The 23,968-nt window shown below is 45.1% G+C and overlaps 1 protein-coding gene across 2 annotated transcripts in view; it reads right to left on the bottom strand.

The window, feature by feature from the left end:
* Nucleotides 1-23,315, bottom strand: part of CLCN2 (chloride voltage-gated channel 2) — a 139,649-nt gene extending 116,334 nt beyond the window's left edge. For both annotated transcript variants that reach the window (XM_044289949.1, XM_044289948.1), the window contains exon 1: nt 23,184-23,315. In XM_044289949.1, the coding sequence (XP_044145884.1) occupies nt 23,184-23,234 (51 nt within the window). In that variant the 5' untranslated portion in view covers nt 23,235-23,315. The remainder of the gene's footprint in view (nt 1-23,183) is intronic.
* Between the last annotated feature and the right edge of the window lie 653 nt (nt 23,316-23,968).

Genomic DNA, 23,968 nt, shown 5'->3' on the forward strand with positions numbered 1-23,968 from the left:
AAATATGTCATTTGCAAGCATTGAGATCTATGGCTCAGTGGCTAGAGTCTTTTTCCTTTAATGCAGAAGAGGCAATATTAAATTATTAGTTTAATAAATGTTAAATACACAGGGGTGTTCCTAACAAGAAAAAAAATTAAGTTTAATAAAAATATGATCAAACGATTGGTGCCAAATAACACCCTATGTTTTATCCATGCAAACATGGTTGGTAATTGTTGTAGGGAAAGGTGGCAACCTTAATTATGGGGAGTTGCTTAGACTCTGAAGTAGTAAGGGTACTTTCGCACTCGCGTTTTTCTTTTTTCCGGCATAGAGTTCCGTCCTAGGGGCTCTATATCGGAAAAGAACTGGTCAGTTTTATCCCCATGCATTCTGAATAGAGAGTAAGGCCTCTTTCACACTTGCGTTGTCCGGATCCGGCGTGTACTCCACTTGCCGGAATTACACGCCGGATCCGGAAAAATGCAAGTGAACTGAAAGCATTTGAAGACGGATCCGTCTTCAAAATGCTTTCAGTGTTACTATGGCAGCCAGGACGCTATTAAAATCCTGGTTGCCATAGTAGTAGTGGGGAGTGGGGGAGCGGTAAACTTACAGTCCGCGCGGCTCCCGGGGCGCTCCAGAGTGACGTCAGAGCGCCCCATGCGCATGGATGACGTGCCATGCGATCACGTCATCCATGTGCGTGGGGCGCCCTGACGTCACTCTGGAGCGCCCCGGGAGCCGCACGGATGGTAAGTATACTGCTCCCCCGCTCCCCACTACACTTTACCATGGCTGCCAGGACTTTAGCGTCCCGGCAGCCATGGTAACCATTCAGAAAAAGCTAAACGTCGGATCCGGCAATGCGCCGAAACGACGTTTAGCTTAAGGCCGAATACGGATCAATGCCTTTCAATGGGCATTAATTCCGGATCCGGCCTTGCGGCAAATCGTCAGGATTTTTGGCCGGAGCAAAAAGCGCAGCATGCTGCGGTATTTTCTCCGGCCAAAAAACGTTCCGGTCCGGAACTGAAGACATCCTGATGCATCCTGAACGGATTTCTCTCCATTCAGAATGCATTAGGATAAAACTGATCAGGATTCTTCCGGCATAGAGCCCCGACGACGGAACTCTATGCCGGAAGAAAAGAACGCAGGTGTGAAAGAGCCCTATTGTCTTCAGTTTAGTCGTTTTGACTGATCAGGCAAAAGATAAAACCGTAGCATGCTACGGTTTTATCTCCGGCGAAAAAAACTGAAGACTTGCCTGAATGCCGGCATTTTTTCCCATAGGAATGTATTAGTGCCGGATCTGGCTTTCAAAATACCGGAATGTCGGATCCGTCCTTCCGGTCTGCGCATGCGCAGACTGAAAAAAAGGTGAAAAAAATTAATGTCGGATCTGTTTTGCCGGATGACACCGGAAAGACGGATCCGGCATTTCAATGCATTTTTCCGACTAGTCAGGCATTTTTAAGACTGATAAGGATCCTGATCAGTCTTACTAATGCCATCAGTTGGCATACGTTTTGCCTGATCCGGCAGGCAGTTCCGGCGATGGAACTGCTTGCCGGATCTCTCTGACGCGAGTGTGAAAGTACTCTTATAAGCACCCCTGCACCATTAAACAGACACCACTTTTTCTACCTTTATAATCTTACTGTGAAATAGTGTGCTAGCCAAACACCAGATGTAACACTGCCTGTCTGTACCATCTGTGTGTGCTGACTCTCCAGTGTAGTTCTATGAGATGAACTTCACACTGGTCTACCTGCATCCAGCATGTAAGAGCTGACAGGAGAGAGATGACAGGGCAGAGAGGGTGGACAGTCTGAAGCTGCATCACACAGGGATACATGTGGATTCTACAGTACGAGGAGATAGCAGCTGTGTCACTAATCTGCCATGGCTGCCATTACACAGAGCATTAGAGTGTGGTGAGACTCTGCCCCCTGTCTCTGCAAAGCAAGGTAGGATTCATTACGATAACCATATCTGAGGGGAGAAGGAATTAATTATTCTTTAATTATGACCTATCCTGCACTATATAGGCAAAGGAAAAAACACGGGAGTGCTTCTTTAAACAGCTAAGAGTCTGATCCTCAACCAATCTAATATTAAAACGTATACAAATGTATGCAATTTGAAGGTTATATCTTTCTGTAGTTTTTTTTAATGTATATACTAACGGATGTGCTTGCGTTTCAATGCGTCTATTTCGTTTATTGTTTTTGTTTTAAATTTATCTGTTTTTTGGTGAACACTTTCTTTTTTTAAATAAAGATTTGAAGACATCATCTGAAGAAAAAATATATAAATACATTTAACTTATACAATTGTTTAACGTTTCCATTCATAAATATATGTTTCTATATTTATTTATTTTTTTTGCAGGGCAGAATGGTTTGGCATACTACACTATTTGGTATGCACTTTTGAATTACATTTTCCCAATTATAGTCTATGGGTATATTGGCCAATATGTTTCAATACACTTGTACTGTACTCAAACGCAGATGCTTGACTTAAAGCAAAAACGAGATGTGAACAGCCCCTTTGAGGGTTACAACAGTTAACATTGTTCTTGAGCATTCAGACAATATCACCAGCTAGAACAGGGGTAGGCAACCTTCAGCACTTCAGCTGTTGTGATACTACAACTCCCAGCATGCTCTTCTCCAAACTCCCATAGAAATGAATGGAGCATGCAGGCAATAGCTCCCCAAACATTGGCGTACGAGGAGCTGTGGGCATTCCATGCCAGTATCTGCTGACATGGTCTTTTGAATATTTCGATCCCACATGTGACTTCAGGGAGCTAAGTATTTTATCATTACTATTATCATTTTGCTTATTATATCATTCCATACAAATATTCGTATTTGCTACCCCCTGATGAACCGCCAGGTGCAGAGGAAACGTGTCAGGGTTATTACTGTCTGCGTCATCCAGATATGCTTATAGGGTTTTTACCCAAACAATTATGTACACATCAGATATTTACACCAGTGTAGGGTTTTAACAGGGTTTCTGTCAGGCTTTAGGCACGGGGACAGGGGGCCTCCACCATCAGGGGGCTTCCCTGAGCAGAGATTAAATTTAAGGGCCAAAATAGGGATAGATAGATTTCTTCTCTACCCTTACCCTAAGTTCACACCTGAGCATTTTACAGCGCGTTCAAACGCGCTGTAAAACGCTCAACACGTGAAAACCAATGCTTCCCTATGGCCCTGGTTCACACTTGAGCGTTTTACAGCGCGTAAAACGCCCGACGCATAAACAAGTTCATGAGCTTTTTTGGGGGCGTTTGTCGCGCGTTTGGGCCATAGACTCATTGGACAACACTGCAGTCAATCACACAAACGCGCGTCAAACGCGCGTTTACTATTACAAAAAACGCGCATAAAAACGCGTGACAAAAACGCGCGTAAAACGCGCGTTTGAGAAACGCTCAGGTGTGAAAGCAGGGTTAGGCTCAGCCTTGCCACCCCAGACACGCCTATCATTACCTGTATCAGCCCTGTTAGGATATTTGCATTTATTTTGTTTTGTCAGACGAGAGCCCTTTTTGTCACATGTTTTGGTTATTATGAGGGTATTTTGCCCTGTTACCCCCAAATTGAAATAAAGGTAATTTTAGAAGCACGTTTATTTTCTAATTAATTCATTACGTGCCGTTTATCCTTCAACATCCACTATTGATATTCCTTCTTGAATTGTATTTTCACAGCAGCTGGAGTGCGGAAGGTTGCTGATCCCTGACCCCGAGTGAACTGCAACTGTCAACCTTCAGTGCCCTATATGTGGGTTGTAACGAGCAGTGTGAAGAAAAAAATTGTAAATCTTAGATTTTTACATATTTTTGTCTTTAAAATTAAATTTTATAAACTGCACTACAAATAGCAAATAAGGCAGACATTGAGGGGGTCATTTATTCAGACCGGCATATTAGACGCCGGTGTTAATAACCCCTATACCTGGCTGTAGATCAGCGAAGTTCTGAAGAGATGCAGGCCTCTCCATAACCTTGGCGCATCCAGTCCAAATGTAAGACAACTCCCTTGCTGCTGTGTTACATTTAGACCATTTTCTAGGCGTAGAAAATGATTACTGAGATGGGATCCCCTTTCCCGGTCACGCTATGCCAACTTTTTTCGACCTGGGGGGAGCAGTGAAAAGTCACAGATTGCGGCGAGATGGTTCTGTGCCAGAATTACGCCTGATATTGGTGTGATTCTGGATAATAAATGACCCCCTTAGTCTGAATTTGCAGCTTCTTCCCTCAATCTGTGCCAACTTACACACTGGCAAATACCAAGGCCTTTTGCTAAGCGCCACAACACGAGTTCCATTTCTGTACTTTGACATTTGCCAATTATGATTAGTGCTTTCTGTCTTCCGGTTGTATTCTGCTTATATTCAATAACCAAACTGTCATAAAGAACGACTATTACAGCAGCTTGCAATCCCTTCCATAAAGTTTTCTTAGAAGATTTCTTTTACGGGGTGGTGCTGTAGCTGTGCTGCAGGGAAACAAAACACATATTCATCTTGTCCTTGCTTCTTTGCGTAGCTAATACACAAGTATCCGGGACCCCACCAATGACAGCAGTCCTAAAAGGTCCATTAATCGCACAAACAAAACCTCCAGGGTTTCTCTCAGGCATTCATGGCTTCTGGCCGTTCACCAAAGTAAGCACAATGACTTTTTCACACAAAAAACTGAAAGATTGTGCATGCACAGAATGCAATAGGACCTGCCGCCTCCAGTGCTTTGTGTTACTGGCTGATTTATCGGCCAGCGTCACCACACAGGTAGATCATATACGATATGAAGGGTCATCGCTCCTTCTGCTGCAATGTTAGAGGACTTTCATTTGTATGTATACAGCATCATCTTTCTTTGAGCCATGTGGCATGAAAATTCTGGCTCTATGGGCTACTGTCATGAGACAGTGGCAGCTATAATACGCCTAAGGAAAGTGTCTCTGATGCCAATACGTTCTAGTGCCACCAATGGCCCTCCATTGGTGGCACTAGAACGTATTGGCATCCCTGACAGGAGAAGAAACTTTAAAGGGCTCTTCTTCAGATACTCTGCACATATTTTTCACAGGACTGAGTGACCTACAGCCTTAAATCCGATTTGAGGAACCGTACTGCTATTCTAACTACTCTCGGTGTATGTTCACACAGATAATTTTTCACATGTCCAAATCAGAGCATATTCCATTGATTTCAATGAGAGTACTGTGGTGCAGACTACAGTATACAATGAGAACGGTTAGTATTCTAAAAGGCTATTTTATTATAGTTAAAAAGGTTGTGCTATGAAGAATATTCAGCGTTTTTCAAACCAGCTTCTGGATCTGACTACTTTTGTAATTGCATGTAATTAAAAATTTAGTATAGCCACTGAGTTATTCAATGAAATATATTAGTATAGCACCACCTGCTGTTTGTTATTTTTCTTATTTCACTGTCCAGGTCACTGAGGTGGACACACATGCTCAGTTCCATCCTTCAACTGCCACAAGCCCTATCATCTGTTAGAGGCTGTGACAGTTAGGCCTCATGCAAACGGCAGTTGTTGTGGTCCGCACCCAAGCCGCATTTTTTGCGGCTCGGGTGCGGACCCATTCACTTCAATGGGGCCGTAAAAGATGCGGACAGCACTCCATTCCGCAAATTGTGGTAGGCACATGGGCGGTTTCACAACCCCTGAGTTGCCAGCTTCGAATAAGCAAAGCAATGAATGAGGTACAGGGCTGGGTCTAGCTTTATTAGAAAGAGATTGTACTAGCTGATGTCAGATTTTCATTTTTTACATAAATCATGGGATAAGCCCTTTAAGGCTGTGTTCACATCATGTTTTGGTCCCATGTTTAACATAAGTCGGGGGGGGGGGGGGGTAATGGAAAGCATAGTATACTACAATATAGTGATGTGAATGCAGGCCAACTATCCTACATCTCTAAAATATGTTGCTGACTTCAATTACTAAACTATTCGATTAAATCTTATGAGCTCTGTCACCTATTTCTCACAGGGATCTATTAGATTACTGAAAGTTTACAGTCCCAGCTCCAACTGTGAACTAATTCACAAACCAGTAACTATTCAAACAACAAAAGGTAATCTCTTAAAATCTCTGAAAAACACCAGTGACACAAGGAGATTTGCTTTTTTCCCCCTCGGTTAAGAGGCTGAAATTTTAATCTGGGCAGACAAGAATTACACAGAATTTCATCCACACAAATGCACGATAGCTGAATGGATATAAAGCTCCTATTATATGGACCGATATACAGTATCAGACAATTATCGGGAACAAACTAAACGTTCCCCATAATTGCCTGATCCTCAAGGATGCAGTCAACCAGGCTGGGGACAAGAGAACAATACAGAGATTGCCTATCCCCATAGAAAATCACTGTTCCTGGGTTGCAGATCATTGTTTAAAGAGAACAATCTGCTGCACATAAACAATGGGGGTCATTTATTAAGACCGGCGTTTTAGAGACTGATCTTAATAAGCCCCTGCACTGGCTAAGGATCAGAAAATGTTATGTAGAGGCACTGGCCTCTACATAACCTCAGCATATCCTGCGCCTGCTTAAATGTAATTTTCTACGCCTACTTTTTTAGACCTGGCGTGAGCACGGAAAAGTCGCAGATTACGGCGCAAATAACCTGATGCAATCTGAGCCCGAAATACATATATTGCAAATGACCCCCAATGCCTTTTGGTGCCGGCAGATCACCCGATTAATGAGCGCTCGTTCATTCATTGGGTGATTGCAGGCACCTTTTACACAGGTTAATTATCGGAAACAACAACCCCAATAATTAGCCCGATTAACCTTTAGTTTAATAAAAAAATATTAAAGGGGTTGTCTCATCATGGACAATGGGGGCATATCGCTAGGATATACCCCCATTGTCTTATAGGTGCGGGTACAACCACTGGGACCCGCACCTATATCGAGAACGGAGCCCCGCAAGTGAAGGAGGGCGCACTGCACATGCGCAGCCGCCCTCCATTCATTTTCTATGGGGCCGGTGAAAATAGCCAAGCGCTAGCTCAGCTATTTCCGTCGGCGCGGTACGCTCCCATTCACTTCTATGAGGAGCTGGCTTGGTGGTGGCCGAACCGGAGTCCTCTAGCCACCACCTTGCTGGGCTCCGTTCTCGATATAGGGACCCGCACCTGTAAGACAATGGGGGTGTATCCTAGCCATATGCCCCCATTGTTCATGATGAGACAACCCCATTAAGGCTGAGTTAACATTTTGAATTGCTATGCCCAAAAAAAGAAAGTGGCATATTGGTAATGTGTTTTTAGCAGCATTAGGAAACCAATTCTATAAAATGCACACATTACAATACTATGTTGGGTGCTGGAATTTTTTTTACATTAATGTTCCCTGTACACTACAAAACTAAAGTTAAAAAAACTGCAAAGATTGCAACTTTTGGCAGTTTAGAGCCTCGCATGTCACTTTTCCAAAATATGGGTAGAGTGGTGAGCTAAATGAACAGTGCAGGGGTGGCTATAGGCAGCCGGGCACTTTTAATCTAATTTATGCCAGGAAAATGGTGTAGAATATAGTGGAAATCTAGACCAACTATTTGCTAGTGTACATCTTAATTTTGGTGTGCCCCTATTAATAATTGTGGTGCATCTGACGCCAGCAGGGGTTGGATAAAAGAGGACCTGTCACCACTCCTGACATGTCTGTTTTAATAGCTTCATGCATTCCCCATGTAATAAAAAATTCTGGAGCTTCTATTCTTAGTTCTGTATGTTGTGCCATTCCTCTATTATTTCCACTAGAAGTTATGAATAGCTAGCAGTCTGCAGTAAGGGTACAGTCGGGAGGTAACCAGTTGGGGGGGATGTACCTGAATCAGTGCTGTCATTTTCAGACTGTGTAGGTACACCCCTCCTAACTGGTTACCTCCCCTCTGTACCCTTACTGCAGACTGCTAGCTGTTCACTGATAACTTCTAGTAGAAATAATACAGGAATAGCACAACATAGAGCCATAAGAATAGATGATCCAGAATTGTTATTACATGGGGAATGCATGGAGCTATTAAGCAGGCATGTCAGGAGCGGTGACAGATCCTCTTTAAGACCAGCATGTAATACACTGGTCTTAATATCTGTCACCTTTCTTGAATTAAGCAGATTTTCCATTCAGAAATGTAAGGGATGACTAGAGTTTTCCCTAATGACTGTCACCTAGCTTTTCCGAGAAACATAAGGAAAGTCCCATTTGACAGAGGAGGCCATGTCAAGGACATTTTACAGATACTGCTCCGATTCTCACATGTAATAATGTACAGTGCTAGCTGTTGTGGAAACCGTCTGAATTAACCTGTTTAATAGCAGGACAGGATCCAAGCAGATAACATGTTTTTCATTGATCCCTAGTATATAAACTTTCCTTTATCAGTTTGTTGGAAAGATAAAACAATGGATTATTAATTCTTTATTTTCCACCCCTCCCCTAATTTCTAGAGAAGGGCAAAGGTGATTTATATGTGCTGGATTGTGAGAACTTGACAGATAACAACTGTAAATGCCAAATAGTTTAAGGCTACTTTCACCTAGCGTTAATATTTTCCAGTATTAAGATCCGTCATAGGGTCTCAATACAGGAAAAAACGCTTCCGTTTTGTCCCCATTCATTGTCAATGGGTACAAAACGTAACTGCACAGAACTGAATGCTCCAAAATGCATTCCATTGCGTTCACAGCATTCTGCGGTTTGCTTTACGTCCTGGGATGCGGAGAAAGACGTATCTGTCGTGACCCACAATGCAAGTCAATGAGGACACAGTCTGACACAATAGAAAACGGATCCGTCCCCCATTGACTTTCAATGGAGTTCATGACGGTTCCGTCTTGACAATGTTACAGATAATACAACCGTCTCTGTTCATAACGGACGCAGATGGATGTATTATCAGTAATGGAAGCGTTTTTGCTAAACCCTGCCGGATCCAGCAAAAACGCTAGTGTAAAAGTAGCCTAAAGCTAAGGACTTGGCTTGATAAGATGAAACAGGACTTGAAAGATGCGAGGCGGCTATTTTTTTCTACCGAAAGACGCATACAGTATAGTTTATGTGCCATGTACAGAATCAGATCAATGTTAATTGCCACATAGAAAGCATCAAACAAACCATAAGCTTCCTCTAACCTCCAACAGACATTGAAATCAAACATTTATGAGTCAATGAATATCCTGCCATTACTAAAATAACTATGGCTTGCTGTATTTAGGGAGATGAAAATGCGTGGTCAGGGGTCATCTGGCTGCTATGTTTACATTAGTAACATTACACAATGAGTATTATTCCATGGAGTAACAGACAACACGGAACGTTTTACAAAAGCACAGTTAGAAATAGATGTTTGCTTATGACGTGCTCTGTTGACTAAAAGCCCTACGCTAGGGTATCGCAACGAAAAAGTTTCCACCTCCTGTCTGCCCTGAACATGGACAAATTAACAACGTATCATAAACTCTAAAATAAAATGTATATTTATTTCCACCATTGTCTGCCATGTATACAAGAACACTGGTCCAATGTGTGGTCCATGACTGAATGTACTAGAGGTACATTCAAGGTTTAAAGGACTGACGGACACAACTGTGAACAATGCTCAGCTATCTTCCACAGTCCAATACAATGGCGTAGCGCAGCAATACGCATGCGGAACTGCAGGCATATTCAAAGAAGGAACACAGGGCCCCCAATTCTGTGATTGGTGGGGGTCTCAGAGTCGAACCCCCTGCAACCAGACATTTATCACCTATTCTTGTGGATTATGGGACACTAAAACCTGTCACTTTTAAAACAAAAAAGGCAAACTGACTGGTCAAAGAAGTTAACATATCTCAGCCATACTACATCTCTGGGCAAGAATTATACAATGCTTCACCCAGCTTTCTTGCCTGGTCATAAGGTTGGGGATCACTGGTCTGGGCAGAGCCAGCAGCTTTGAGCTGTGATTTCATAATAGGACAGAATAGGTCAGCTTCGCGACCACTGTAAAAAGGTGCACGGGCAATTGTTAAACAATATATCCATGCTAAACCAAAAATTAGGTTTTGGAATTAGTTGTCATGGAACTAATGGGATCCTGTCAGGAAACTCAACTTCAGCATTCAGAAAGCTGCTTCCCATTAATTTCAATAGGAGGGCTATCAAAAGTCCCTCACCTTCTAAAGTATGCCATAGATGTCAATGGGGACAGAGTGACTGTTCTTCAGCACTTGCTATTATTTGAAACAGGAATCAGGCAGGCTTGAGGTCAATCTTGCTGCTTTCCCAACAGACCTGCCTGGCAGACCTTCTCACTCCACCCCAACCCTCCCTTAGAAACAGCATTTTCACTTAGTCAAGCCGAACAAGCATTTTCACTTAGGTCAGGAATAATATTTCAATTGAATCTATCTGATGTCCATGGTAAGTTGAAAATAGTCAGGGCCCCCAAATGCCCCTCTCAGTAAAGTCACATGGGTGAGGGAACTCTTCTTGATTCTATGGGACAAGAGGGCTATTAATGTTTCTCCTTGGCACCTGACACTTTAGAGCTCCACACAACTGAAAGAGGATTGTACAGATAGTACCTGTCCTGGCTGTTCTGTCATGGCTCAGATATGTGTATGATTCTAAGGAGATACCTAATGTTTATGGGCATTACTTAGAGTGTATTCAATGTCCAACATCAAAGAACAGGTACACAGAATAGATGAAAATATAGATGCATGGCACAAGAGGTACCTTACCCGGCTGAGCCAAATAGACGTGTGTATGGGGGATCAGGAGAGATAGCTGGTGGCTGACATATCTCATGTGCATGGCCAGCCTAGGAAAATCAAGTTGTCTCTCCCAAACCTTGTAAAAAGAAAAAAAGAAGTGTGGACCTCCTCGATTAGGTCCCTTCTTTCTAGTGTTACAGTACAAAAGGGGAGACTTTTTACAAATACCAGGCTATGTGAGGTCTTCCCAGCATAGCATGTTAGTGGTATTATATTGAAAATATCATATCAGGGACTGACTGCATGGGTAGCATTCTCTGCTGATAGGATCCTTCCATTGGTATTGCAACCGTCCATCTTCTTTAAGGTCCCTTCTCCCTTTCTCTGGGAAAGGGAGAAGGGACCTTAAAGAAGATGGACGGTTGCAATACCAATGGGAAAGGGAGAAGGGACCTTAAAGAAGATGGGCGGTTGCAATACCAATGGAAGGATCCTATCAGCAGAGAATGCTACCCATGCAGTCGGTCCCTGATATGATATTTTCAATATAATACCACTAACATGCTATGCTGGGAAGACCTCACATAGCCTGGTATTCTAAGTTCTGATGGCGACACCACTAAGACTGTGTTACATTAGGTTATCTCTAGAGATGAGCGAATCCACTTCGGATGAAACATCCAAAGTCGATTCGCATAAAACTTTGTTCTAATACTGTACGGAGCAGGAGTACACGTGAAAACAAAACTGAGTTCGGGAAATGTTTATTTTACAGTATAAATTAATTTACGAAGTTATTGCACGAAGTCTCGCCAGACTTCGCAAAGCAATAACTTTGGCTCATCGGAGCCAATACAGTACTCCATACAGTATTAGAACAAAGTTTTATGCAAATCAAATTCGGATGTTTTATCCGAAGTTGATTCGATCATCCCTAGTTATCTCCTATCCACAGGATAGAGGATACCTATTGGATCAGTGGGGGCCCCGTACCCCCTGCAGCCCCATGAAATGAACACAGCAGGCAGTGGGTAATGAGCAGGGCTGCTCCATTCATTTCTATGGCAATTCTGTACTCATCTATCGCTGGAATTCCCATAGAAATGAATGGAGCAGCAGTACACATGCCCGATCGGCCACTCCGTTTATTGTTCATTTCAAGTGGCTGCAAGGGGTATGAGGCTTTTGTTCATGTGATCAGTGGGGCACGCTGCAGTAGCACCCCTACGATCTATCAGTTATCCCCTTTTTTTTCTGGACTCTGCAGGATAGAAAAGCATGGTGTACTACGCTTCTGCACCCCCCCCCCCCCCCCGCATGTATAGTAAACGTGAGAAGAAAACGTGATGTGATCAGTCCCGAAGATATGAAGATGTTGAACTATGAAATCTATCAGCAAGAACAAAGTCTTGACCAGACCTGGTGAATTATTAGCTGGGAGCACATAGCTAATTATTCAAGCAAATAATCAGTGGAAAGTAAGATGGAAGTGTTCTTCTCACATCCACCTCAGAGCACACAGAAGGAGAAGTGCTCTCTGTCTGCTCAGTCACACAACATAGAAATGCTCCCCCATGGCCTGTGATGAGGTCCTTTGTATTCCACATGGAAGATGTGCAGTCCATCCAGAGACAGAAATACATTCAGGACAGGTGACAAATGCCAAAATATGGCTCAGTGTTCAATGAGTGAGATCTGATAGAAGCTCCACTCTACAACTTCTTTAAAGGGGTTGTGCGGTTGTATAACACTAATGACGTACCCTCCAGATAGTGGTCCACCTCCGGGTACCCTTGCCAATCAGTTGCAATCCGTTTTCCTTGTAGCAGTGGTACAGTGTAATTACAACCGCACATCCCATTCACCTGAAGCGCTGTCAGCCCCCCGACGATCTGATATCTATGACCTATCCTGAGAATATCATGCCACTGCACAACCTCATTACCCGCACTAAATATATATGTAGTGTGGAATTTATGACAGATTGGCATTTTACACCGCTCTATAATAATCCCTGCGCTGCCAAAGGATGCATCATTTCCTCATAAATTAGGCACATCTTCCGACAGTTTAAACAGAAAGCTGTGGAAGCTGGCCCTGCCCCCTCTCTGCGCCTCTTTTTGGAAAGTGGCGAAGCAGAGTAGGAACGTCACTTGCGACAAAATTTTGTCAGTGGTGTTTAAAAGTCGCAAAATCAGGGTTTGCTACTTTTTTAGGCAAGAAAATTGGCGTGGGGGGGAATGATGAACGAGTCAGTATATGAGAAATGTAGCATCTTTGTCATTTACTTATTTCTGGTGACAGGTACAGTGATGGTTTTATTTTATTTTTTTCTAATTATGGCTCATATAAATATGCAGTTGCTCCTTAAAGGGTCACTAAATAAATTTTCAGAAAACTTTTGATATGTAATCAAGTCAGCTATGCAAGCACTTCTATCTCCTCGTTCTAGGGATCGGTGTGGGTCTTAGTGCTCAGACACCATCACCGCCGATTAAAACCTTTGATATGTCTCTATGACATGAAAATCTTGCTGAAAACTCAGTGACCCTTAAAAGCTGGGTTGACTCCGGATATTATCAGTAAAGTTTAAAAAAAAAGCCACAGGGAAAGAAAAAAAAAACACCATAAAAAACTGTCCAAATTTTTTTTTAATGCACACAGTTTTATGCATTTTTTTTTACTGCAAAAAAATGGCAGAACAAATTTGTGTGTGTCGGAGCCCTAAAGGGGCAACAGGATACGTGATAATCATTTGACCGCTGGGAGTCCCATGTCCCTGTCCGAATAAAGTGCTGGTGGTCACACAGGCGCACTACTGCTCCAAGTACTGTACTCGCCTCTCTCTTTCAGCCCCACAGACACCGATTGAAGCAGCAGTGCACATATGTAACCATGGCTACATTGACCAGGGGCATGTTGATGGCATAAATATACCAGCTAAAAGTAACCACAAACAGTAATAAAAAGACTCTAGATTTTTTTTTATATAATTCTTTATTTTCAGATATTTTCAATACAGAAGTAACAGATCAATGCAGTATAGGTAGACTACTCTAGAACAATGAGACACAGTAAAGAAATGTGAAAACAATAGAGAACGATAAAAGCAGTAGAAAAATAATGCAAGTACCCACAGTTGTATGAGGAGACATATGTCATACATAAAAATACATGAGAGAAAAGGTAAAAGTGGAGGTCAGCATTGTTTGGCAACTGCTACGTAATCACTAGAGGGATTTACAGACAAAATGAGGGGCGGTACTTAAAGGGACACTGACAGGGCCAATAAGCATATTGAGGTATATATATGGCACTACAGGTCTTATAATGGGTATTACAATCATATAAGTATCCCCCCTGTCCACATTATACAAACAGTAAACTTTAAGTTTTATAACCTGCTCCAACGGTCTGCAATCTGCCCAAGGGGCGGCGTTTCACTTCTCTTGCGCCCAGCCAGCCTCCCAAACTGCCGATTTGAAGCGCCGCCCAGCTCATGAATATTCAGTTTGCTGGGCGGCTTCTGCGGTCCCCGCTCTGAAGCGCTTCGCTTAACAGTGCCCTGCACATGCGTCGGATCTTGTGAAGTCCGGTACAGTAAGCGCCGCCCAGCTCATCAATATTCACTTCGCTGGGCGGCGCTTACTGTCCCCGACTTCACAAGATCCGGCGCATGCGCAGGGCACTGTTAAGCGAAGCGCTTCAGAGCGGGGACCGCAGAAGCCGCCCAGCAAACTGAATATTCATGAGCTGGGCGGCGCTTCAAATCGGCAGTTTGGGAGGCTGGCTGGGCGCAAGAGAAGTGAAACGCCGCCCCTTGGGCAGATTGCAGACCGTTGGAGCAGGTTATAAAACTTAAAGTTTACTGTTTGTATAATGTGGACAGGGGGGATACTTATATGATTGTAATACCCATTATAAGACCTGTAGTGCCATATATATACCTCAATATGCTTATTGGCCCTGTCAGTGTCCCTTTAAAGGGGTTTTCCAAGATTTTTTTTACTGATTACCTGACCTCTGAATAGGTCATCAGTATCTAATCGCTGGGGGTCCGACACCTGGGACCCCCGCCGATCAGCTGTTTTGAGAAGGCAATGGCGCTTCTGTGAGTTGTCTAACTTTATTGAACCATTCAGGAACCAAGGGAGGTGATGACTGGAGCTAATGAAGGAGAATTAAATGTTTTGCTGCTGCCAGTCGGAGAGCGGGAATGTGGTTTACGGAGGGGTGATAATTTGCAGAGGGCTTAGATAGCAGCACCTCTGCAGCTGATAGTTTAGTGGTTAGGACACCCATCTGTAGCAGGACAGATTCAATCTCCTAAAAGACATGAGTCAGAGCTGGGCAGTGCCACCTAGTATGTGATAAAGAGCCCACTTAATCACCACAATGCCAACATAGATAATAGTCTGCCAAGTGGAGGTGATGCAATAGTTCTGTAACAGCGCAAAGTCAATTTGTAAGCATTTTCCTGTAATAAAACGCATCTTAAGAAACCCATGGAAAAACTAAGTATTGATTACACCTCAGATTGAGAGAAGGCTGTGTTCAATTCTTTTTCCCATGAAGGTAGTTATGAAGGCTTGTGTCCTACAGTCAGGGAGGCCGATGCGTTAGAAAGGAAAGATAGTATTTTGGGGGAGTTTGTGGGGACAGTAGCACACTTTCAAACAGAGTTAGGTCTCACTTGTAGGCAAATTTTTGTCAATGAACTTTGTGCATTCTTGTGTGACATGGGAATGGTGTAGAAAGGGGTCACTTACTTTGTGTATATTGAAGTAACCGGAGAGGGTACCATTGACTCTAAGGGTACTTTCACAACTGCCTGCCAGATCCGGAAATCCGTATGCAAACGGAGGTCATTTGTTTCCGGATCTGGATCCGTCTGACAAATGCATTGAAATACCAGATCTGTCTCTCTGGTGTCATCCGGAAAAACAGATCCGAAACTATAAGTAAGAAAAATCAGTAGAGGTTTGGACCCCCTGTCCTCATCACACAGCAGGATAAGTTACTTCAGAACACTGAGGTAAATAGGTGCCTCATCCTCTTCTCTGCTTGTTAGGGATTATGGTCCTGAATACAGATGATAAGATCTTCATCTGAATCTCTGTAGGAATGGCGTTCATGAGCAGTGATGGCTAGTTCGCTGTGTTTGTCCACAAACACATGCGGGCTGCCATCGTTTCTCACAAGTCCGGCGAGGCACGGGTAAGTCCGGCGAGCCGGTCTGAAACAAATGCGGTCACCGGGAGCAGACAGTTCCGAGAACAGCCCGATGAAGGCCCCCGGTGGCTGTTCTCGGAACTGCCTGGCCCGGTGACCGCATTTGTTTCAGAACGGCTCGCGGTGCAGGCACAGGTAAGGACTTACCTGTGCCTCGCCAGACTTGTGATTTAAGATGGCAGCCCACATGTGTTCGCGGGCGAACACAGCGAACTGGCCATCACTGTTCATCATGAGGACACATGAAATACAGAGAGGAGGTGAGGATGTGGCTAATAAGCAGCAGCACTTGTATGGTCTCCATTACCACAGCCTCATATTACCACAGTCTGTCCTGTCCGTCCTCTGTGGTTCACATCTCCTCATGAACTTTATTCCTACAGAGATTCATCATGCATCAGACATAGATCATATTAAACTGAGTTCATTATGATAATTCCTGACAAGTAGAGCAGAGAGGAGGATGAGGCAGCTCTTTATCTCACTGCTCTGAAGTAACTTGTCCCCCTGTCTGATTAGGACAGGTTTTGTGTTTACTGATAGGACAGTGGCCATTTTCTCCTAATAATTGCTCCCTAGACATAATGAGCCATTATAACTAATGAAAGGTATTTGGGAATATATTTATAATAAAGTAATATTTAGGTATTTTCATTTTCTTAATTCCCGGAGAACCCCTTTAAGGTGTATAACATAACATACTGCACTCAATAAGTGAAAGTAAACATTTGTAGGTGTGAGGGACATAGTGCACCCAGGTAGCAACCATATTATCATAGATTCACCATCGAAGCATATAATGAACCAACTCAAATTGAAAAGTCAGTGGTCTGGCCACCACAAATGAAGGTGTAAGGGAAAACAGAAGATATGGTGACCATGTCTCCAATCTCACGCAAGTGGCAGAGCCACAAACATTAAAGGGGTTGTCCGCTTTTCTTATATTGATGACCTATCCTCAGCAGACCGACTCCTGACACCTCTGCCGATCAGCTGTTTGAAGAGAAATCAGTGCTTGTACTGGCGCTGCCTTCTCTTCAGTGTTTACCTGATCGCCATCGTAACCGCAACAGTGAGCGGGTGTAATTACACCTAAGCTGCCCCATTCACTTCAATAGAACGGCTACTTCCTATTCACTAGAAGATTTATTTATGTTTAATTCATCCTAAAAGATCAACAAAAACCATAACATGCTGCAGTTTTCGCAATGGCTACTAAGCCTAATAATAGGTGCCACGTCTTGTTCTGTAGAGATCACATTACTGCAGTTATCTGCTTATCATTACACGCAGTATTACAGTGACAGATATACTTCTATATAGATAAGACAAGATCCACCATTTACAAAAGGTAATATCACAGCTTATCTCCTCCCTCCTTACCTTTGCACAGGTCATAGAGCATGCCTAAAAAACTCTCCCATATAAGTAAATCCCCCCCCCCCCCCCCCACCCCAGTCTATTGTGTCTATAGCACCTATGGCTGCTGTAAAGAAATTCTCTACATGCTTAAAAGGAACCTGTCACCGGGATTTTGGGTATAGAGCTGAGGACATGGGTTGCTAGATGGCCGCTAGCACATCCACAATATCCAGTCCCCATAGCTCTGTGTGCTTTTATTGTGCAAAAAAACAGATTTGATACATATGCAAATTAACCTGAGATGAGTCCTGTCCCTGACTCATCTCACATACAGGACTCATCTCAGGTTAATTTGCATTTGTATCAAATCGTTTTTTTTACACAATAAAAGCACACAGAGCTATGGGGACTGGGTATTGCGGATGTGCTAGCGGCCATCTAGCAGCCCATGTCCTCAGCTCTATGCACAAAATCCCGGTGACAGGTTCCCTTTAAGTACAGCTCAGGCAAGATGGCCGCCCCATAATTCTGTTCAGGAAATAGAAAAAAAAAATCTGTGCCATATTCCCTTTAAGAACTTGTCAAGTTCACCTTGGGTGATTTTGGATCAACACACTCTGCTTGGGACAGAGCTAAAATAAACTGGACAAAAAAAAAATCCTATGTATGAGGGTCTGTGAGAGAAAATAAGTCACCAACCTGAGACCCTAAAAAACTGAAGCAATGCCTCCACTTGCTAATGTGCCATTAGAGAGACTAGGAAATGCTGTCTGAGGCGGAAAGAGGTTGAGATAGAGGCCTTGGCGATGGACTAGCAAAATGAAGAGGCTGCATCATCCCAGACCAGCAGCAGAAGAGATAAGATATAGGTTCCAGACGATGGAAGAGCCGATCACAACTCGGTGTCCGGTGAGCAAAGCAAGCTGAACCGGCGCTGCTATGAGCTGGAGCTCCAGCGAGGCTGCAGTCTGACCGCTAGTTTAGTCCCAGGTCTAGGCGAGTCAATCTTCCTGGTGGTCAGAACTTCACAAGATGTGTATATTTTAGCACAGAAGCCTCTTCTGCAAGGTAATACCTTGCAGAAAGTGCCCGAAAATAGGTAAAAGAAAGACAAGACGGTTGCTGATTTGTGGTAGCAAAACAAAGGCACACATTCAAAGTGCCCTTTAAGTTCAGCGGCTAGCTTCCCCCACAAAAAATTAGGATTGTGTTCAGCTTATGCTTAGGGAAAGCACACAACAGATACTTCTTCACAGTTTCCAAAATTTCTGCTTACTGGCTCATTCATACAATGCTTTTTGTGGGAGGATTTCAGCGCCAAAAACAGCGCAGATACTGCCTCCCAGGGGTGCAACATTCTATTTTACATCAGAAAATCGCAACCCAATCCTATCTGATACACTGGAGCTATCAACCTGTGTGAACGTGGTCACCACCTCGAGCAGGGATCAGCAACCTTCGCCACTCCAGCTGCAGTGAAACTACAACTCCCAGCGTGCATACTTGCTTTGCTGTTCTAGTAACTTCTATACAAGTAAATGGAGGGTAGTTTCAGAACAGCTGGTGTGCCAGAGGTTGCTGATCCCTGACCTAGAGGCTCAGCTCTCTCTTCAACTGCCATGCTCTCTGCACTTTCACAGGGCCAGGCAGACATGATCACTTTTACTCTCCCTGGTCTTGTCAATCAAAGTGCAGAGAGCCGTGGAGTTGCAGAGAGAGAAGAGCCTCTAGGTGCAATGGCAACGCCCCTGAGGCTCATTTGCATATATTAAAACGTAATTTTTCTCGGCAATGCGGACACATATGAACATGGGACCAACAGAGATGCCTTCTGCTGCCAAGTGCACATGTAATAGGTCAGCCAGATTCACAGCACAAATCTGCTGACAGATGCCCTTTAAGGGGCAGTTCTCATGGCAGCTTCTGCAAGCAGAATTTTGTGGAGATTCTACATCTAAAACCTGCTGAGTGGCCACGCGGAAACTGCCTCCCTCTGTTTCCAATGGGAAGCAGCATTTTATAGATATATTATCTTATGGCTGTGAGTGGACATGTCCTATCTTGGTGACGCATATGGCTGCGAGAGGACATGTCCTATCTTGGTGACGCGTATGGCTGTGAGCAGACATATCCTATCTTGGTGACGCGTATGGCTGTGAGTGGACATGTATTATCTTGGTGTGGCTTATGGCTGTGAGTGGACATGTCCTTTCTTGGTGTGGCTTATGGCTGTGAACGGACATGTCTTTTCTTGGTGAGGCTTATGGCTGTGAGCAGACATGTCCTATCTTGGTGAGGCGTATGGCTGCGAGTGGACATGTCCTATCTTAGTGAGGAGTATGGCTGCGAGTGGACATGTCCTATCTTGGTGAGACTTATGGTTATGAGTGGACATGTCCTATCTTGGTGACGCGTATGGCTGTGAGTGGACATGTCCTATCTTGGTGAGGCTAATGGCAGTGAGTGGACATGTCTTTTCTTGGTCAGGCTTATGGCTGTGAGTGGACATGTCCTATCTTGGCGAGGCTTATGGCTATGAGCAGACATGTCCTATCTTGGTTAGGCTTATGGCTGTGAGTAGACATGTTCTATCTTGGTGAGGCTTATGGCTGTGAGCAGACATGTCCCTTCTTGGTGAGACTTATGGCTGTGAGTGGACATGTCCTATCTTGGTGAGGCTAATGGCAGTGAGTGGACATGTCCTATCTTAGTGAGGCTAATGGCAGTGAGTGGACATGTCTTGGTGAGGCTTATCACTGTGAGTGGACATGTCCTATATTGGCGAGGCTTATGGCTGTGAGTAGACATGTCCTATCTTGGTAAGGCTTATGGCTGTGAGCAGACATGTCCCTTCTTGGTGTGGCTTATGGCTGTGAGCGGACATGTCTTTTCTTGGTGAGGCTTATGGCAGTGAGCAGACATGTCCTATCTTGGTGAGGCGTATGGCTGTGAGTGGACATGTCCTATTTTGGTGAAGCTTATGGCTGAGAGTGGACATGTCCTATTTTGGTGAGGCTTATGGCTGTGAATGGACATGTCTTTCTTGGTGTGGCTTATGGCTGTGAGCAGACATGTCCTATCTTGGTGAGGCTTATGGCTATGAGCATACATGTCCTATCTTGGTGAGGCTTATAGCTGTGAGCAGACATGTCCTATCTTGGTGTTGCTTATGGCTGTTAGTGGACATGTCCTATCAGAGGTCACAATAACACCTGTACAAGCATCATAGACGCCTGTTCAGGCCATTTTACTCCCTGGAAAAAGAGTCATACACATGGTCTCTTTCTAGTCAGAAGCTGCCAGATTCGGCACACAAAGCCACGCCTATCTCACGAGAAGCCTCGCCCCTCATGGACAACTCTGTCACCAGGAGCAGCTCCAGACTACATTGTGGTTACAGGACCTGTGGTGATGTCACAGTCATGTGATCAGCCATGTGTGTGGGAGGAGTTAGGGGAACACAGGCTCCGCGTAGGACTGTGCTGGTGGAGAATGCAGAGATACTTTATGTATGGAAGGTGTGTATAAAGCAGGGGTATGTCAGTGTAACCAGTCTATTGTACAGTTTTCTGTGTGTACTGTGCACAGTAGTTCCATCTGTGTAATGGACATGTAGCAGGGCTGTGTGTGCAATGTGTATATAGTAAACTATCTGTGTAATGGGCATGTGGTAGAGCTGTGTATGTAATATGTATATAGTAGTGTCATTTGAGTGCTTTGTAAGGCAGCGCAAGGTGTGCCCTGTGTACGGCAGCGTCAGGTGGGTCCTGTGTACGGCAGCGTCAGGTGGGTCCTGTGTACGGCAGCTTCAGGTGGGCGCAGTGTGTGGCAGCGTCAGGTGGGCGCAGTGTGTGGCAGCGTCAGGTGGGCGCAGTGTGTGGCAGCTTCAGGTGGGCGCAGTGTGTGGCAGCTTCAGGTGGGCGCAGTGTGTGGCAGCGTCAGGTGGGCGCAGTGTGTGGCAGCATCAGGTGGGCGCAGTGTGTGGCCGCGCAAGGGGGGCGCAGTGTGTGGCCGCGCAAGGGGGGCGCAGTGTGTGGCAGCATCAGGTGGGTGCAGTGTGTGGCAGCGTCAGGTGGGCGCAGTGTGTGGCAGCAGCAGTCTTATGTTTAGTGTATAATGTTGGATAAATGTAAAATTGTCTACATTTATTTCTGCATGGGAGACTAGCAATGGTTCCCTGCAGAAATGTCAGCCTCATAACGTTATGTGAGCCTATGCATTATATATATGAATTACCGCAAAATTCATACTCCTCCTCGGATAAAAATACTCCTCAAAATTGTTAGGAGGAGTATTTTTACTCTTCTGGAAAAAATGGAGTGCAACCTCTGTGTCCTATCTTGGTGAGGCTTATGGCTGTGAGCGGACATGTCCTATCTTGGTGAGGCTTATGGCCGTGAGCGGACATATCCTATCTTGGTGATGTGTATGGCTGTGAGTGGACATGTCCTATCTTGGTGAGGCTTATGGCTGTGAGCGGACATGTCCTTTCTTGGTGACGCGTATGGCTGTGAGTGGACATGTCCTATCTTGGTGACGCGTATGGCTGTGAGTGGACATGTCCTATCTTGGTGACGCGTATGGCTGTGAGTGGACATGTCCTATCTTGGTGAGGCGTATGGCTGTGAGTGGACATGTCCTATCTTGGTGAGGTGTATGGCTGTGAGTGGACATGTCCTATCTTGGTGACGAATATGGCTGTGAGCGGACATATCCTATCTTGGTGAGGCTTATGGCCGTGAGCGGACATATCCTATCTTGGTGATGCGTATGGCTGTGAGTGGACATGTCCTATCTTGGTGAGGCTTATGGCTGTGAGCGGACATGTCCTTTCTTGGTGACGCGTATTGCTGCGAGTGGACATGTCCTATCTTGGTGAGGCGTATGGCTGTGAGTGGACATGTCCTATCTTGGTGACGCGTATGGCTGCGAGTGGACATGTCCTTTCTTGGTGACGCGTATTGCTGCGAGTAGACATGTCCTATCTAAATGAGGCGTATGGCTGTGAGCGGACATGTCCTTTCTTAATGCAGTCATGGCAATAAACCGTGGCCACATGAACGGCAGCGTGGCTTCTCACTGAAAAGAATGGGAGGCAGATTCCGTGCTTTTTTGTCACATAACCCGCATCAAATTCTGCCTACAAAAGATACCATGTGAATGGACCCTAGCAGTGTTTCCATTCAGTAACAGCAAGCAGAAAACGTGCAAAGTATGTGAAATAGAACAGCAAAGTATATGCTACTGTGAATACAGTAAAACAAACACCACTGTAGCTCTCCAGTTATGGGGCGATGGAGCTGGCAAGGTATCAGGTCCGGGGTGCGACTTGTGCACCCCCTGCGGTCATACCTAATGTACCCTGTATACAGAAAGCATCTGGACATGTCAAACAATTCCTCAAAGGACACGTACTGTATGCAACAGGACAAAGTCCTTCTACTACAGGACTCCCCCAGATATGAGGGGGTCAAAGGGCACCCTGCAATTACAACATGCTGCTAGCATATGACAGCTGACCCTGCACAACACAGCTGATGTGGAACTACAAATCCCATCATGCTCTGACACTACTTGCATTGGACAGCTCAAGTTTTCTCTGTGGTCTGCAACCGGTGGCTCTCCCAGCACCAGCTGCAGGGCATACTGGGAGATGTAGTTTCAGAAAAACATCTGGAGCGCCGAGGGTTGCAGATGACAGGGAACTTGCTGTGACAGGAGCGCTGCAGGATGGGGAGGGCTGGGATGTAACGGCAGCATTTAAGAGAAAAACTGAGGAGCAGGGACATCATAGTGCCCGCTCTGCCATGCACATGCCACTCACCAGTGTCTGCTCGTATTTCAGAGCCCTCGGCTCCATCCCGTTCCCGGGCATGGCTGCAGCTCTCTGCCCTCCTCACTGGGTCCTGCAGTGCCTGTGGCCACCGGCTCTCTCCTCTATCTCGTTCTCATTCAGGAGAAGTCTCTCTGTCCCACGTCTCTCTGCTGACCCCTCCCCCCGGTGGTATGGTCCAGCCCCCAGTTCCCGCCTCATGTATGTGGGCCTCCACGTCTTCCTCTGCATTCCCTCACACTGTATGCTTCATGTGTGTGCTCTGGACCCTGCTACTGACCTCACGTCATGTATGGGACATGCCCAGGGGCGGAATGGCAATGGGCCTGCCCTGCTGCGCTGTCATTGCCATACACTGTGGCAATGACCATGGCATCCCTGGCCTGCGCTGTGTGCTGCAGTCTGTAATACACTTCGCAGGCTGCTGACCAGGGGCTAGTAGCTAAAGGCTCAGGGGCCCTGGTGCAAGAGCTCAGCTTGGGCCCCTCTTCCCTCAGTGCTTTGTGGCCAGGGGCAGGGAAGTACATAGCCTTTGTGCTGCCTGAAGCAAAAATTGAAATGGCAACCCCCCCCCACCACCCCATGCCAAATTCTTGACCCACTAGCCAGAGGTATGACTTGACCAGCATGCACTTTCTATAATACCAGTGTCTTCTTATGTGGTACAATTGGGCCCCCTCAGGCTCCTGGGCCCGGTAGCAACTGCTACCTCTGCACCCCCTATAGCTATGCCCCTGCTGCGCTGTATGATAATGACAGCACAGCAGGGCCGATAG

Source organism: Bufo gargarizans, chromosome 4, assembly GCF_014858855.1.
Source record: "Bufo gargarizans isolate SCDJY-AF-19 chromosome 4, ASM1485885v1, whole genome shotgun sequence".
Taxonomy (NCBI): Eukaryota; Metazoa; Chordata; class Amphibia; order Anura; family Bufonidae; genus Bufo; species Bufo gargarizans.